Below are 17854 nucleotides of genomic sequence, written 5' to 3' on the forward strand. Positions count from 1 at the left end.
CCGCACTTCCCCACTGAGGCCTCTGTAGATAAGAGGTGAGCTCTGAAGGGCAGGAGTGGCTGTGACTGTCTTTAACTCCCATGACCTGTCCCGTAGGATATAGCTCAGAATACAGGCTCCAGTCAATGAAAGAAAGGGGCAGGGACAGGACCTGATGTGATACAGCAAGTGAACACTGGACCTGGCACCCCGAGACCTGAGCACACGTGCTGGCCCTGCTGCTGGGTGACTCTGTGTGGGCTGCCTCTACTCCCTAGTTTGCAGTTTCTCTGTCTCAACAACGAGAATAACTGGGCTGCCTCCAGGGTCATTCTGAAGATGAAATGAGATAATGTCTAAAAAAGCACTTTATAATCAGTAAAAGGAAAAGTAAATGTAAACTTTTATGACAATCACTCCATGTGTATAACTGATAGCCAAGGTCCTGGAAGAAAATAAGAGAAAGACCAACTAATCTGACAATATTAATTCCATATTCCATAGACCCACAGATTTCCTGAAACAAAGATGTTTTCCTTGTAGACTCTTGAGTCCCAGAGAAGGAAGAGACATCACTGCCTGCAGATGGGGCTCCAGAGGCAGAGTGAAGGACTGACCTAGATGGGGCTCCAGCAGAGGAAGGCAGGGGTGGGGGGCGAGAAGTTTCATTCTCCCCCAGGACTGGACAGAGGCGACACCTCCCACGGGTGCTGGCCACTGCAAAGCCTGAGGGATGCATGAAGGAAGGAAGATGGGTCATTTATGGTAAGGAACTCCCCAGAAACAAGGGGACACCGGCTTCACAAGGCCTTGGATCACTTACCAAACAACACTGTGGGGACTGGAAGGAGCCCTGGACTGGGACCTCATCTCTCCACCACTCAGTGGCAGCCCTATCCCACCCCGAAGGCCTTCTGTTTCTTCACCTGTAAAATGAGGGAGGACCAGATAGTCCCCAAGTCTAGCACGGCTCTAAAACCCTCACTCTAGGAAGGATGATTTCCATAGAGGGGAAAGGTTTTAACACCCGAGTTCAAGTTTTTCAAACAGCACCACACACATTTCAGGTCAAAGGCAGCTAAAAACTGACGGCGGATTTCAGATGAAGCACTACTTCCTGCGGACTGCAAGACTGGGCACCAAATCCCTGGGAAGCTGTGAAGCCTGAGGGTTTCATGAAACCAAAGGCGATTCCTGGGTCTCAGCCCAGGAGATTCCGCCCTTCTCCTGCGAATGTTCAGGACTGAGGCAGGGCATGGGGCGGGGGCCCAAAGGGCCACCTGGGGCTTTTTATTAGCACTGGGATCCTTGGGATTTACAGCACATCTTGGTCCAGATGAAAATTAGTTTCAAGTCTAGGGGTCAAACAGGCTGAGTGTATTAATAACAAACAAACCCTACCTCCTAATTTCTGGGTGTAAATTATGAAAATAATGAAAACATTGCCGGATTTTCTCTGAGGCTCAATTCAACAAGGTTCCTTTGCAGGAAAGCCTAGGCTGAGCTGGGGGTGGGGTGAGGAGGACTGGGCAGAGGTGGGCGAGCCAACAGCCTAGGTGACTGCCCTGGGTGGGTGCTTTTCACAGTTCTGAGGCCTCCTCAGCAAAACACTGGGGCCTCCTTGGGGTCTGTCGGGACAGTCCTGCAGCTCCTCCCAGGCCTCCTTGGCGCATGGGGCTGGGCCTCGCCCCTCGCTGCCTCTGCTCGCACCACCCTTCCCAGCCCAGTCACCAGGTGGAGGAGTCTGTTCTAACCCACACCCCCCCAAGCCAAGCAGACCAGTCTGTGCCCTCTCCCGCAGCTCCCAGGTACTCACTTCTATGCCCACACCTCCTCAACCACTGATGCAGTTCCATGGCACGTGCCACCTCCCACTGGAATGGCCTTCCAGGGGGCAGGCCCAGGTGTGCTCCAAATGCCCAGCCCAACTGGGGCTCAAGAGATGCTGGACAAAGCCCCCTCCTCAGCTTCACCTGGAAGGGCAGGGCTGCCCCTCCTCTATCTTACCTGCTCTGGCACCGCACTCCCCATACTCCAACCACCCCAAGAGAAGCAGGGCCCAGCATTAACTCTTTCCCTAGCAGACTCCAAGGAAGCAGCTCTGAGCTAGCGAATGGGAATAAGGCCCTAGAAGAGGCCAAGGAAGGCGGGGGTGGAGTGGGCATGTTTGCAGTTCTGCTGCGTTGTGAGGCTGCTGCTGGAGCGACACCCACCCCCCTTCAGGTTTCTGCTTTTTGTCACTGAGGAGGGTGGGAGCTGGCCCCCATCGATCCATCCAGTCTGACCCTACAGCTGCTGTCCCTGTCTCCACCATCCTCAGCCCAGGGTCCTTCCCCTACCCCACTGACCACCTGACCTGCCCCTGCCGGGCTTTGGAAACACAGTTCCCAGGATGCCAGAAATCCTCTTCATGGCCCCTGGCAGTTGCTCCAGCTTGCTCCAGTAAAATGGAAACAACTCCAGGTATGGCCTCCCTGGGCCTTAGGGAGGCTGAGGAGGGAGTTCTGCAGGGCGGGGTTCCTGATTGGATGCTGACCAGTCAGTTCTGACTTCGAAAGAGGCTGGTTGGTGGGGATGGAAGGGTTTCGAGGGAAGGCGACCCTGAGCTGGCAGGCTGAGCCGGGGTTAGAAGGAAAGGAAGAGCGTGAGCAAAGGCACCGAGTTGGAACCCAGTGAAGAAGAGATGGACAGGAGCAGACTCTCCCCTACCTGGCACTGTGCCGGGCCTGCTGGCTGGGAAGATCAGCTGGGTCAGGCCAGAGGTGTCCCAGCTTCGGCAGGCAGGATGCTGGTGCTGAGGAAAGGCATGAGGAAGGCTGGTCATGTGAGGGAGATGAGGGCTCAGACACTTGGGCACCCAGCTGGCGGGGGGGAGGGGCAGCTGGTGACACCAAGGGCCAAGGGAGGATGACAAGGACAGCGCAGACTTGAAAGGACGCCCAATCCGGAGCGCTCTGTGGTTGGGGCTCAGGGACACGAGTGTACATGCCAGTCCCTGCATGGAGACCTGAGGCCTGGTGATGGGAGTGAACCTACAGAGGCACAGGCAGTAAGCTGAGCCCAGGATCAGCGAGAGGGACAGGGGGGCCCACTGGCCAGGATGGAGGGGTGAGCCGACTTGGGGACCCAGCTCGAGACCTGAAAGCTCTAATCTTGGGGGAAGAGTTTACCAATCATTTCACAACACTCCACCAAAACCAGCACATTCTGACCTGGGGACACTCTTTACCGGAAAGTTCTGGGCCAATATCTCAAGCACCGGGTGCTGAGAGTCTGAGGGCAAGAGCTCCAAGCCCTGTGGTCCCTGTCCTCCAGGGGGCCCCCAACCTAGCAGATAAATTACAAAGCAATGTGGTAAGCGCTGTACCAGTGAGACTGCACAAAGAGCTACTGTGGAACCAGACCAGGGAGGACCCACAGGAAGGCTCGGGCCCCAGAAGGTGACCCCTTCTCCAGTGCATCACTTTTTTGGTTGCCAGGTACAATTAGAAGCCTGCATTCTAGAAGGGAGAGAAAAAAGGCATTTTGTTTATCTATGATGCTCACACTGCCAGTTTTGGAAAAGGACCAAAAAGGAGGCAGAGTAACACATTAAAACACACAGACTAAGCCAGGTGAAAGAGCTGAAAGGCAGGCCTACCCAGGAGGAGGAAGAGGAGGAGGACTGGACCTCAGGCACCTGTTACCCCTTAGACAGAAAGGCTGCATCAAAAAGAAGCGAACCCGCTGTTACTCAGCATCCTTCTCTCGCGCGGCCAGGCACTGACCCTGCAGGGAGAGGGGGCCTGGAATTCGGCACAGTTCCAGTTAGCCTCCATGACTCAGCTTTCTCATCTGCAAAATGGAAATAATGACACTGCCTCCTCCCAGAGCCTTAGGGAGATTCCCGGCATAATCTACAAAAGGGCCCTTTAAATACAGCCCTCTGTCATCGCTACAAACTTCCAGAAAGCCAAGCTGAGTCCTAGTTAGAGGAGGGTACTAATTAATTAGTCAAATAATAGGGTGTGGGGCAAATCACTAAATCTCCCTCTTCAGGCTTCTGGTGGGGCAGAAACTATGGCGAGCGGTCTGCTTGGGCAGCCCCTGCAAACCAGCTCTTCTCCCCTGGGACCCTCCTCTGAACACATGAATGCAATGGTGCCACATCTGAACCCACTCAATCCCCCCACAAGAACCTTCCTCCCCTTCTTGGATAGGACAGTCCCCATCGGGTAACTGACACTCTCATCCTCCCACTCACCAGGGTCCCAGCTCCTCCCTCCCTCTCACCAACTGCACCCAAGGCTGGCAAGCTCTTCCGCCCTACCCACCTGCTCCCACCTGCAGCACCCCTCAGCTACGGCCCTGGCTCCGGCCTCAGTCCCCTGGCCCGGATGACTGTCGTAGCCACAGAACCACAGAACCAGTCTCGCTGCCTCTTGCTTCTCTCTGCTCTAGTCCATCCTACGCACCCAGGCGACACAACGTCCGAAACAACTTCCTAACCTGCTCAGGATGGGTGGCGTCCCCCGCAGCCTCCACGTTCTGCCCACACACGAGGCGCGCTGGTGGGTGGGCAGAGGATGCCAGAAACTTTGCTGCCAGTTGACCTGAGTCTACTTTTGGAGAGGCATTTCCATCAGTTTCTGTGCCTTCAGATCTTTAAATGTCTCTCTGGAATTCTAAAGGGCAAGAGGCAGGGGTGGGGAGGTGAGCTCTTCTATCTCACATTCCCGTTCCTTCATTTCCACCTTTGGGAGCATGCCCATTTCTCTCACAGCTGCCAGGAGAGAGAGAGGAGTTAGGGGCTGCGTTCCCGGGGTCTGGGCCCTCACCCCTGTGAGGCTGGTGCCAGCGCACAGGATGGTGCTTGCTGCTCTGGGAAAATCCATGACAACCCCCAGAGTCTGTGCTCCTGCACAGAGGCCAAGAAGAGAGAGGAACATGGCAGGCAGCCACTGGGCCTAGGCTGTGCCCCTCAAACCCTGAAGACAGCACTGAGACCATCCTACCTCCTGAAGGTGGTCAGGGCTCTGGGAACAAGCCTCCAATCTGCGCTTGACTTTGAGAAAGCCCTTGAGCTGAAGTGACCAGAGGCTGCAGAGTGTCTGGGATACAGACCTCTCGGTACCAGAGTTCCCAGAAATGAGTTTACGGGAATCACAGTTACGTAACACTCCCCTTTGATCCTGTACCCACGGTGAAAGCTTCACAAGAATAGGGACTCTGCTTTGTTCACTGCTCAACCCCTAGAGCACAGAACGGTGCCAACACACAGTAGACTCTTGCAAACACCCATCCAATGGACATATGCGTCGCACTTTGCTCCCTGACTAAGGCCCTGTGACTTCAGACAACTGTGTCTTAGCAAATGGAAAAAGTTGCTTATAGCAAGTAGTTGTTTACTGTTTGCTTCCTTTTCGTTCATTTACTCTCCACATAGACTTGTATTCCTGGGCTCATTCATTCAACTGGTAAATATGTACTGGGTCCAGAGGACACATGAGGATGGGTAAGACCCAGCCCTCTCCTTCAAGAAGCTCTCGGCCAGGGAAGGAACAGAGAGAGGAGGCACAACCGGAGACCTCAGGTAGCCCACCAGCATGGAGACAGAACTGATCTCCAAGAGGGAGCAAGGCACCAAGGGTATTCTGCCCAACTCCCACCAACTCCCACCCAGAGAACAAGCCAGCTCCTTCTCTACCTTTCCACCCATTTAGCAACTGGTTAAACTCAGACTTTCCAGATCTGGCATTTTTCAGAGGAGGATGGGATGTCTCTGGGCTCCCGAGGGGGCCCCAGTACCTCTGTCTACCAGCCCTGGGTCCCTGGAATTAATTAATAGCCTCATGAATTCAACAACTATTTACTGAGCCCCTACTTTGTGCCACATACTACTTTAGCTACTGAGACTACAGCAGGAACAAAGCAGACATTTCTGCCCCTCTGAAACCCACATCTTAGTGGCAGAGAGACTATAAACAGATAAAGTGTGAGTAAAATATATAGTATGCTAAATAGTGAGCAGAGTTAAGGAACAAAACCAAGCAGAGAAGGGGGGTGAGAAGTGTTGGGGATGGGTTGAAATGTAAGTTAAGTGGCCAGGGAAGGCCTTGATGGGAAGGCAACTTTGGGTCAAGACGTCAAGTGTGGCTCTGCTCAATACCCCCTCTCTGCACAGCCCACACTGGCCTTCAGGACCCCTAGCACCCCTTCCTCTGTTCTCTTTCTAGTATCACTCTGCTTGGGCTGTTTTCTACTACAGACATCCGTGTTTGTCTGGGTCCTTGTCAACCTTCCCTATGCGCCAGGGAGGGCAGGAGGGCCTTCAGGAGGGCAGGGACCGAGGTCTGGCACACAGCAGGAATGCTGTCAATGACTGTCAGCTTTCCGTGGCCTGTCCCAGTCCTGTCGCAACTTTCCTGAAAAGCTGAACAAGCTCAGTGTCAAGGGTCAAAAGGGCAAGGGGTATGTGGGGTGAGAGAATAGGAAGCAACTGCCAGTGTGGGCTCACTGGTCACCATGGGAACCTGGGCTTCCTGCTGTCTTCCTCGGCAGCTCCCCTCCCCACTCAGCCTCCCTGGGCCTGGAGCTCAGCAGGTAAAGCACCGCTGGGCGTGTGTGTGAGCTGTGCTTTCTCAAGAACAGGAAAGTCATCGGGTGACTAATACAAAATCTATTTACACTTGATTATCTCCTTCCTGTCCAGTAGGTAAGTCATTCTGGTAAATGATAGACCAGCCAGGGACCTATGCACAGTCCATGACCGAGCCTTCTATCTGTCAGGCAGGAGTGGGCAAGGGCAGGTTTCCAAACATTTCAAAACCAGACCAGGAGCCCTATGTTAGAAGTCAGGAGACCCGCTCTGTGGCTTGCTGCTGTGTGACTCTGGCCAGCTTGTACCCCTCTCTGGGCCTCAAGTGGAAAGAGGATGCAAGACAGAAAGACTGCTCTTCAAGGACAGCTCCAGCCTGACATCCCCCAGCCGGCAGAGAGCTGTGACCCCCAGGACAGGCTGAAGCCTGAGGCGACTTGAAGAGCAGGCAGGCCAGGGAAGAGCAGGGGGCCTGCAGAGGGTGAGGGGAATGAAGGGTGCGGAGACTGTTCGGGTAGCAGGCCAGGTGAGGAAGAGAGGCAAGTGCATGGACATTCTGGGAGCAGAGTCCACGGGCACTGTGGAGCTGGAAGGGCCTGGGCTCAGGGCCCGGGCTCAGGGCCCAGATAGAAAGGCCCTCTTCTTTCCTGCCACTAAAAGGACAGGAAAACAGTGCTGCCTCAAACTATTATATATAGAATGGATAAACAACAAGGTCCTACTGTATAGCACAGGGAATTATATTCAATATCTTGTGATAAATCATAATGGAAAAGAATATTTTTAAAAGAATGTATATATATATATATATATGTATAACTGAATCACTTTACTGTACAGTGGAAATTAACACGTTGTAAATCAACTATACTTGAATTAAAAAAAAACCAACAATGCTGCCTTGAGCCAGGAGGGCAGAGATGACAGTGAACATGCGAAGAAGACAGAAATCTCAGGTAGGGTGGCTGGAGGTGACCTCTCTAATGGCCAGTCAAGACTCAAGAGGGCCCCTTTTCTGAGAAGCATTTGCAGGTCTTTGAGGCTTTTATTCTGGGATTCAAGAATAGCAGCTCCAGGAAAGGCCTCTGGATGCTGGCTGCTCAGAGAGTGCAGACCTGCAGCTCCCAGCCCTGTCTGCCCTGAGAGCAGAGGGCAGCACGCACGCTCCTGGGATGGTGCCAGGGCCAGCTCTTCCTCACAGCCTGGCAAGATCTGGGCTGGTGCCAAGTGGAAGTGGGTGTGGGTGGGGTGGGGGAAGATGCAGTTCTGACCAGGACAGCTGGAGAAGCCCAATGTGACCACAGAAGCGGGGAACCTAAGTGCTTATAAAGATCCTCATGGAGCCCAGGAAAGAAGGCAGAATCTGATTTTTCAGATGAGGGAACTGAGGCCCAGAGAGGGGAAGCAACCTGCCTCAGGTCACACAGCAGACCAGGGCAGAGCCAGGGCTAGAATCCACATTTCCTGCCTCCTTCCTCCTGAAACAGGCCACCACTGGAATACAGAGACTTGAACGTGGTACACAACCACCATTCTCTTGGAAGGAAAGCATGCTGCTGCTAGAATAGGCCATGCCAGAGGAAGAGAAGATACAAAAGGACGCCTCCACCCCCTGCCTTAAAAATAGGTGACTGGCTTTACCTGGAGCATGCCTATAAGCACATGGAGCTTAAAAAGGCAGAAGGCAAGTCTTAAGCAAGGAAAACAGCCATGCCAGGGCAGTGGGGCTGTGTGTGAAATGGCTTTCTTTTAATTTCCTCTTATTGCACTATAAAGTTGATTTAATAATAAAAACATGCTAAGGACTTTTTAATGCATAATTGCTTACATATTAAAAATTATATGAAAATGCTTTCAATTAATACTTATATGATTCATCCTGTGAGATGACACTTTGAACAATTTTATATAGGACAGGGAGGGGGTGGGGGGGGTGAGAGTCACACTGAAAAATGAGGCCTAAGTAACTGTAAAATTCCCAGTTATTTCTGCAGGCCCTCTGGGAGTCCAGGACGGATGTGATAGTGTTTCAGCTGAAGGCAAGGGCTCCAGATGGTGCTGCTTTTCCTGGTTTTACTGCTTACTTAACCTTTCTGAGACTCAGTATTCTCATCTATAAAATGGGGATGATAGTAGTACCTATACCTCACAGGCTCCTTGGGAGGATTAAATGAGCTAATCGTGGAAAGTGTTTGGAGCAGTGCCTGGCAGAGAGGAAAGCCCTCTGAAAAAACAAACTACCACCGTCCTTGTCACCACCACCACCTTGGGTACCTCTGAGAATTCCTGGGGCTGAAGGCCTGGGGAAGAAGGATCCCAGGTGAGAAATATTCTGCACCTTTAGGCTAACTAGGGCCTCATGATACAATCCGACTTTACAAGCTCTTGCCCCATGTGCCTTTCCTATCAGGATCCTATCAAAAGCCTCATCTCCTGCCACTCCTCTCCAGCAGAGAATTCCCACACCTCCATGCCTTTGCTCAAGCTCTTCCCTCTGCCTGGTTGCCAGGACCAGCTCTCATCCCCACCACTCCCACCTCCCACCCCACTTGGATGGCCCAAACTAGAAGCTGTGGTCTCTCCTCTGAACACCTGCTCACCTCTGTGCACCAACCAGCCACCCAGGTCCATGCCTGTCTCCCTGCTTCATGGATATTATTGCTAAAGGCAGGGGCACTATTTGCCCAGGTTACATGGCCCAGATTCCAACATTGCAGGGCTTAGCAAGGGCTCCAGGGTACCAAGGGTACCGCAGAGGGGCTGGGGACCACCTGCTCCAGTGTCCTGCCACCCACTTCCAAGTGGGCAGGGGCCCCTACAGGGACTGGCCAGAGAATTCAACAGCACAGAAAACCACGTGAAGAACCAAACAGGCCCTCTGCCCCCCAATATCAATAATCTCAAGCACACGTACAAAGTTTGTTCCTCCACCCAAGACTCACATCAGTGTTGTGTGCCCTATTTTACAAAGCAGCCCCCAACAAGCTAAGAATGCTGACACACACAGTCACCCAAGTCAGCCTGACTCAGAGCCCAGCACCCTGGACTTCTCTGGCAGTCCAGTGGTTAAGACTCCGAGCTCCCAGTGCAGGGGGTACAGGTTTGATCCCTGGTCGGGGAACTGAGATCCTACACGCCGTGTGGCCCGGCCAAAAAAAAAAAAAGAGCCCAGCACCCTTCCCACCACATCAGCAGGTCTCTGTGCAACAGAGGCCCTCAAGTCCCAGGATCAAGTCTCAGGGAAGAAGGAAAGAATGGGCTGCTAAGCAGGGATTTGGAGAGAGGTGGTCTACCTATCGGCTCAGTGGGAGGTTTGGCCTGGGGACACCAAATACATAGACAAGGGAGCAGAAAGGAAACCAAGAAGTGGTGTGATCCTTCCCCTTCAATTCACACATGGAAAAGGCCAAAATCAGAATCTGACCTCAAGAGATGGGCCAAGAAAGATGAAAAGCAGAACCAGGACTGCACAGTTGGCATGAGTCAGGCTGGCACTGAGAAAGGAAGCTGCCAGCCCTAACCAGATCCTCTCCTATTCAGAGTTGGTCTCAGGTGCTTCCTTCGTGGGGCTGATCCTGGGTGTCTAATGATGGGGGAGGACACAGTGAATCATGACATCTCGGAGCTCAGGATTGACACAGACCTCAGGGGTAGCTTGAACCAACCACACATCTGAGACTTAACTACCTTCATATCATCTCCCAGTGCTGGTTGTCTTGCCTCTGCTTGGATGCCTCTAGGGATGGGCAATTCACTGCCTCACAAGACAACGTCACATTTAATCAGTGTGTTAAAAAAAAAAAAATCTCAAAAAGGATCATGACTTTTTTGAGTCTCAGTTTTCCTACCTATAAAATGGAAAGCTTGGACTGGGTCACTAGCTTTCCAACTGGGTTCCATAGAGCCCTAGGGTGTTAAGGAAATATCTCCAGAGCTGCTGCTGAGGTGAGAGAGGTGATGGGGCCAGAAAATGAGGCCCAGGCATACATGGGTTCTGAGGTTCCACGGAGAGCTGAGCCTCCCTTTTGGATCCAGAACCTAATTCCTGTGGTTGACACAAAGGGGAGTCTGTGGGAGAGGGTAAGTTAAGGCGGACAGAGAGAAGGGGGTAAGAGGAGCCCCTAGAAAAACAGGCATGCTTCTCCATGCCCTCCATCCTAGCTACAGCCAATGGGCTGGGCCGAGTTCTCTGTTCACAAACTCACACCTCCCACAGGCTCCCCACCACCTGCTGCATGGTGCCAAGGACAAGGACACAGAGGACAAAACCTTACCACTTAATCACAGGCCACGTCGGCCATGCTGGGGAGTCTGAAGATCAAGCTCCAGGGAGTGCACCAGGGCTGGATGGGCCCTGGAGAGAAGTTCTGTGTAGCAGTTAAACAGGGTCTTGGCAGACAACCCCCCAACTGACTACCCGGCTGTGTTGCCTTGGACTAGTTATTTAGTCTCTCTGTGCCTCAGTTTATTGGTAAAATGGGCACCTCCACTTCAAAGAGTGATGCTGAAGATCCAATGAGAAGTCACACCAAGTGCTGTAAACAAGTACGAGAGAACTTAGCAGTGGCCTCCACTGCTGTTGCTGTTATTATTGACCCATCATTCCTTAAACAGGGAAAAACAGAGGCACAGAATGTGCTGCGCAGGGTCAAACAGCCAGTTCATAGCCAAAAGCAGCTAGAAGTACTATTGACTGCCCACTCCAAGGCTACTGCTTCTCAGGGGGAAACTGAGGCCCAGGGGTCACTTAGGTGACAAGTGGCCGTCTCAGATCTGCTTGACTCCAGTCTGGTTTCCTTTCAAACCACTACAGAGATGCACACCATCTCAGGCAGAGAAACCACGCTCTTCCCGGCAGCATTATTCTTTTTCCTTTTTTTTTTTTTTTTTTTTTTTTTGCCGCAAGGCTTGTGGGATCTTAGTTCCCCAACTAGGGATTGAACCTGGCCCTTGGCAGTGACAGCATGGACTCCTAACCACTGGAATTCCCCTGGCAGCATTAGTCTTACGTACCAAAGATGCCTGCCTCGTTACTAGAAGCTACGTGTACTCGTACACATAAATGTTACAGCATCAAAAAAAAAAAGGTCACCCTAAAAGGCTGAATATAACTTGTTCTGTGCCACACCCCCTGCTCCACTGCCGTCCCCAGCACCAACCTCTGTCACCTCCCCCTCCCCTGGGAGCTTCGTGGCAGCTCAGTGAGCTACTTCCTGGAACATTTATATGGAGCTGGCTAACCCAGCCCCCATCCCTGCCATCAGTCACCGCGGTGATGGTGATGTTACACACAAAGAATTCCAAGTCAAAGGGAGCTGCTGCAAGGTCATTACACCCAGAAAACGTCCTGTTTAATCACGTATTTCCTTAAAAACAAAAACACGGGTAAATTTGGGCATAATCTCCAAGGTAGGAAGAAAAGCACAGAGCAGCAAAGAGAAGGATGCTTCTTTGGAGAGAGAATGCCTGAGATCCTAACAGATTTCCAGTAAACTCACACTGCCCTGCCTTGGACCTGGCCCCCGTGGGTGTGCCTCATTAAAAAGTCAAAGTCTCACAGGAGAATTCCACCCAGTTAATCAGCTCCTTACTGCTGGGGTGCATGGCAGCGCCCAGGAGGGGCCCAGCTCCACTCCAAAGACGCTGAGCAGTGGCGGACCCTCCCCAAAGTCTGGGCTCCCAGCAGATGTTCCCACCCATCCCCTTCAGCCCCCTGCTCCCATGTTCCAAAGATGCAGGTCTGGGCCTCTCCCTTCTGCTGGTGTGACCCCAGGGAAGTGACTTGTCCTCAGTCTCCCTCACCTGTGAAATGAGACACCACCTCCTTTGCAGGGACACAGTGAGGTTTAAAGAGTGTGTATGTCAAGGGGCCCAGTAGGGAGCCTGGGACCTGGCAGAGGCTTCCAGCCTCAACAGCTCCTGCCATTTCCTCATGCCCGGATACCTGGGCATCAAACTCAACATTACACCTCCTTCAGCACTCAACCCCAAAGCCTGCCCTGCTGAGCACAGGCCATGCTGGCCAGTCCGCCTCCAACTTACTATGTGTCCTCGGGCAAGTCCCTCTCCCTCCTAGCCTCAGTTTCCCCATCTGTAAAATAAGGCTGTTGGGTTTGGATGACCTCAAAGATCCTTTGCTGCCCTGACATCTGAATGTGCCAGTGTCCCAGAGTTACTCCTGGACCCACCACTCCTTTAACCCAGGCCAAGGCCCGCTGAGCGCAAGACTAGTGGAAGCTACAGGGAGGCGCAGGGCCACGGCTGCCACCACTGGCCCTGAGGGCTGAGCTGGGCGCAGGGCTGCTTCTCTGAGCCTGATGGGGGTGCTGGCACGTGGGTGGAGGTGATGGGGCGTGATGGCGGGAGTGGGTGTTCCTACAGGCCTGAGGTGAAGACTCCACCAGCAGATCTGCTTTCCTGAGTTGCTGGAAGAGAACAGGCTGCTCCCCACCTTGGGACCCCGGCCACAAACACATGCTGGGCTCTTGCAGCCCATTGAGGCCGCTTTGCCAGGAGAGACTAGAAAGATGGGAACAGCCACAAGAGGCGGCCCTCCAGCAGGCTGGCCGAAGTCCCTCTGGTCAATTGCTTCCTGCCTCAGCCCTTCACAAAGTGGCCAGGTGTTCTGGAGGCCACATTGGTGGCCAGAGAATTGCCTTCCATGAGCAGGAAGAGCATGAGGCAGAGTCCTGGAAGCAGGGCCTGGAATCACACCCAGATTCTTCAGCAATTATCCTACAGGGTCTCTGCAGCCCGAGAGCTAACGTTCAACGTGGGCCCAGAATGTGCTAAGTGCTCCGTAACTGTTTCTTCCCTTCCTCCTCCGCCTTCTTCTTTTTTTAAAAATATTTTATTTTTATTTTATTTTTTGGCCGCTCCACATGCTGGATCTTAGCTCCCCGAACGGGGATCGAACCCACGCCCCCTGCAGTGGAAGCACAGGGTCTTAACCACTGGACTGCCAGGGAAGTCCCTCCCTTCTTCCTTCTAATTCAGAAGGAATCAAGAGAAAGTGCTCAAAGACATGAACATAAATAAACAATAACAGAGTCACAGAAGGAGGCACCTGAATCCCAAATCCCGAGACACACAGAGCACCAACTCACTAGGCCTCAAAATTCGGGGGGGCTACCTGCCCGCGCTCTGCAGCACGTGGTGTCTCTGCTCGTATCACTGTCTCGTGCAGGGTCAGAGGGGGCCAACCCACACAGCTGCTCTTCTGTGCCTGGACCATCCTCCTGAGCCAGGAGGACGTTCATGGGGGGTTTCTCCTCTGTCCGTGATCTCCCTGCCATCTGCCCATGCCTGGGGTCTGTTGAGATGGCTGATATCTGATAACTGCTCATTCTTTAAAGATGCTCCAAGTATTATCCTGGCAAAAAGAGACCCCCAGGATACCACATACCTGGCCACATTCTCCTGGGCACTACACCATTGCTCTGACAGGTTTTATCATCAAGGGCCAATAGAAAAACAGCCAAAGGAGGAAAGTCTCTGTGTTTCCTGTAAACCTGCCACGTAGACCATGGCTCTTTAAGCTGTTTCCAGCCCTAAAACAGAGATTTTCTTGTATGGGGCCAGGGATAATTCTGTCCCTAATGATCTAGTCTGCCCCCTTCTACTAAGTAATAAAAGCAAGGTGACCCAGCCTGTTTCTTTTATTGCCCTGGCTGCTAGGAAGTTCCAAGCTAAGTTTTCCATCTCAAGTGCTGTATCTTTCCTTAATCCGAAATTTCTAAGAGAACTTTCCCCCGCTCTTCCCCATTTACTTCTTAGTCCCTATCTTGGTTAACTGTACTTGGTACCCTGGTATCTGGACTGTCACTGTGCCCTGCCAGTTTCTTCCTGAGGTCGGTGAAACACAAACAGATAAACTGTGGTAAAGATTCAACACGGCACTGCCCCCCAACCACCACCTTGAAAGTATACACCTTCATCTCTGGAGGCTGGCGGGTGACCACAGGGCCCGTCTGCCTCCCTGCTGAGTTGCACGTCTCTGTGCCAAGGGCTCTGCTTACCTGTCATGATCCTCTGCGCCTCATAGGGCTCCATGTAGCCAGCACTCTCCCCCTTTCCCACTTTGCTTTTCAGATCATTCTTGGCATCAAAGGGATCCGAGTAGTCATCAGCGATGGTCACCTGCAAGGAAGATGGCAAGCGTGAGTCCACCTGTGGCTGTCTACTTCACGTCTGTTCACAGCCAGGCTTTGCTCCAACAAATATAAACTGAGCCTGTGCCAGATGAGCAAGGAGTAGGAGGCAGAGCCTGGAATCTGAGCTGGTGCCCACCCTCAGGGAACTCTGATTCTTGCAGGGGTGACAAGGGACCCACGCTGCAGTGCTCCATCGGAAGGGAAGGGCCTGCGCCTGCATATGTAGGGTGGCTGCTCCGGGCACAGTGAAGTGAGAACAGAAGGGCATCTCGGTACAGAAGCACAGAGGCAAGAACTTGGAAGGTGTCTTTGGGGAATGTGACTTGCTCGATTTAACGGAATGGAAATGGAGGAAAGTAGGAAATGAGCTCGCAGAGAGCCTAGAAATGCTGACATGCTCCTGGTGCTGGCTGAGGCATAGAAGAGCTTACCTAGAGATAATTATGTCCAGCATTCCATTTTCCCCAAATCTGGAACACAACCATCCCTTGGGTAACCAGGCAACAATTCGGTGAGATCAACGCTCTGCAAAGATGACTGAGGCCCCAGACAGGCCCAGTGAAAACACCAAAGCAGCTCAGCGATGAATGGATAGACTGCCAAGGCCAGCGAAGGCCTTGGAAGCAACATATCAGAAGACCCTTCCATAACAGATGGGGAAACTGAGGTCCAGAGCGGGCACCTTGGCTGGACCCTCTGCCTCCCAGAGCCCTTCCTGGACTCCTCACTTGTCTGTATTCCAGAAAACAGCAAAGTTCCACAACAAACAGAGCAGTCACCTGGGGCTAGGCAGTGGGGACAGCAGGGGAGTCCCCTAAGAGTGTGAGAATCTGAGTTTTGAACACTTCAAAGTTCCACATTTTCCCTGGAGAAGGGTAAAAATTCTCAGTTGGAGGCTAAGAGTAAACACAGCAACTTTTCCTCCCCCCCCCACCGGCCTTTTTTTTTTTGCGATTCGCGGGCCTCTCACTGTTGTGGCCTCTCCCGTTGTGGAGCACAGGCTCCGGACGCACAGGCTCAGCGGCCATGGCTCACGGGCTCAGCCGCTCCGCGGCATGTGGGATCTTCCCAGACCGGGGCACGAACCCGTGTCCCCTGCATCTGCAGGCGGACTCTCAACCACAGCGCCACCAGGGAAGCCCTCCTCCCATTTCTGACTACCTAACCTTCAGGAGGGGCACCCTCACCAGTTAGAAAAGGACAGGAACACGCCAAACCCGTTCCCTTTTAATGCACCCTTGCTCCACCACAAACTCACTGTGACTTCTGCCCCTTTGGTCACACATCTGGCAAAGGGCAAGTCCTCAGCCTCCCAGCCATGGCCACCCAGCTGCCTCTCTCGGGAGGGGGTAGGTTAGCTTTTCTCTCAACCCTTGGGGTTTCATGAATTGTTATTTAAATTGTGGGGTTAATTAGAAACCACAGGAGCCTCCACTCTCTCCCAGCTCCTGGAATGTAAAGCATTTGAGCGGCCAGTAAACCCAGGGGAAGGGAAAATCCCCCTTTGTCTGCAGGGTAATGGCAGTTTGTGGCAGCAACCCTGGCAGCATGAGCGAGTGACCTCCAGTTGCCGGGAATGTGATGCCCGCAGCCCTGTCACTGGCGTGTGGCCGGGAGGGCCGACGGGAGGCATAGCACATGACAGTCACCGCTCCCCTAAGAAAAGCAGGCTTATCGGTGGAAGATCCAAGGCTGGAGCGCCCACAGTCTGAGCATGTGCAGCCCCGCTGGCACTGCTCCACTGTGGCCATGGGTGCTCCAGTGACAGCAGGGGAGCTTCCAGATGCTGACACTGTAATCGTGGCCTTTCTGGAGACTCACTGAGCTCAAATGACACCAGGCAGGGAGAGATGGGGGAGAGGGAGCGCTAGGGCCCGCCATGTCTTTCATAGGACAATTTCTACTCTACCACTTGCAGAACACATTAGGGAGAAAATTAGACAAGTGAACCACTGTCATACAGAACAGCCCAGATGCCACTCCGGTGCATGTAGGGTTTTGGGTCTCAGAGTTCAAGGGGCCTGAAGTCCAAAGGAGAAAATGATGAACCTGCTGTGGATGACATCTAATCTCATTTCTCTCATCCCGGCCTTCCTTACTGTCTCTTTTCAGCATGAACACCCTCCGTCTATTCTGCAATGAAGAAGGAAGCAAGTATTTCCCCAAGAAAACAAAATCACTTGAAGGGATTAGCTGGGGAGGGTGCTGGGCTGCAGTCTCTCCTTAATCTAGAAATCAACATTCCAGCTCCTTCCGGAAGTGCTCTATGATTTGCAAACACACAGGCTAGCAGGATGTAAACCAAATCTTTGTTCGCCCTGGGATGGGAGCTCTGGGAGGCCTTCGGTTCAGCAGGCGCTATCTGTATTTTCTAATTAAAATGAGATCTGAGCGTGGGCTGTCACGGGGGCCCTCCGGCTGCCTGCCCTGCTTACTTCCGTTTCAATAAGAATTTACAAATCCTAAAACCAGGAAAAGCTCTTGGTCTCTGCTGACATATGGTTCCAGTTATACCTGCTGACAGTTGAAAATCCTTCCGTTTAAAAAAAAAAAGTTTAGAATTCTGTTAGTTTAAGAAGCAAATCGGAAGGTTCCTAAAATGTATATTTAATCAATTTCCTTTCAAACTTCAAAGTGAGGTTGGTAGAGGGGAGGGAATTTGAGATTTGAGCAACGTGAAACTCAGCAAACAATCACTGAGCTGTCTGACCTTTCACAAAATCATGTCCCGGTTTTTGGAGTAAAAATTTAACCAGGTGTTAGGAGAGTTGAGTGGGGAGTTTAACCAGAGTGCTGTGCAACGTGCCACAGGCCTCAGGTGCAAGCACTGGGTAGTGTGACCCAGGGACACTGTAAGTCAGGATGGCCAGGCAGGGGGCTTGAGTGAAGGCTGTTGATTTTCTGAGTTAAAAGAAAGGAAGCGAGTTTGCCCAGGAGTGGGCTTGGATTCCTGGGGGGGTTGCTTTTGCTTTGCTTTAAAATGCCCCAGTTAGCGGACAAGTCTCTTAAATCTAATTAAACAATTCAAGCAAAAGGGAGCCAGCCGGGACTCCTCCACAGGTCAGGCCACTTGGGCATGTGAGAAGCCTTCCTTGATTTTGATCCTGGATTGGCAAAGACCCAACATGGCACTGAACCCTTCAGA

At 52.5% G+C, this 17854-nt stretch overlaps 1 protein-coding gene across 1 annotated transcript in view; it reads right to left on the reverse strand.

The window, feature by feature from the left end:
- The window catches only part of SHB (SH2 domain containing adaptor protein B), a 132662-nt gene that overhangs the window by 68440 nt on the left and 46368 nt on the right, over window positions 1-17854 (reverse strand). Inside the window, exon 2 of the mRNA XM_081236307.1 lies at window positions 14575-14695. Coding sequence (XP_081092433.1) covers window positions 14575-14695 — 121 coding nt within the window. The remainder of the gene's footprint in view (window positions 1-14574; window positions 14696-17854) is intronic.

This window comes from Mesoplodon bidens, assembly GCF_964165515.1.
Source record: "Mesoplodon bidens genome assembly, chromosome: 6".
NCBI classification, from domain to species: Eukaryota; Metazoa; Chordata; class Mammalia; order Artiodactyla; family Ziphiidae; genus Mesoplodon; species Mesoplodon bidens.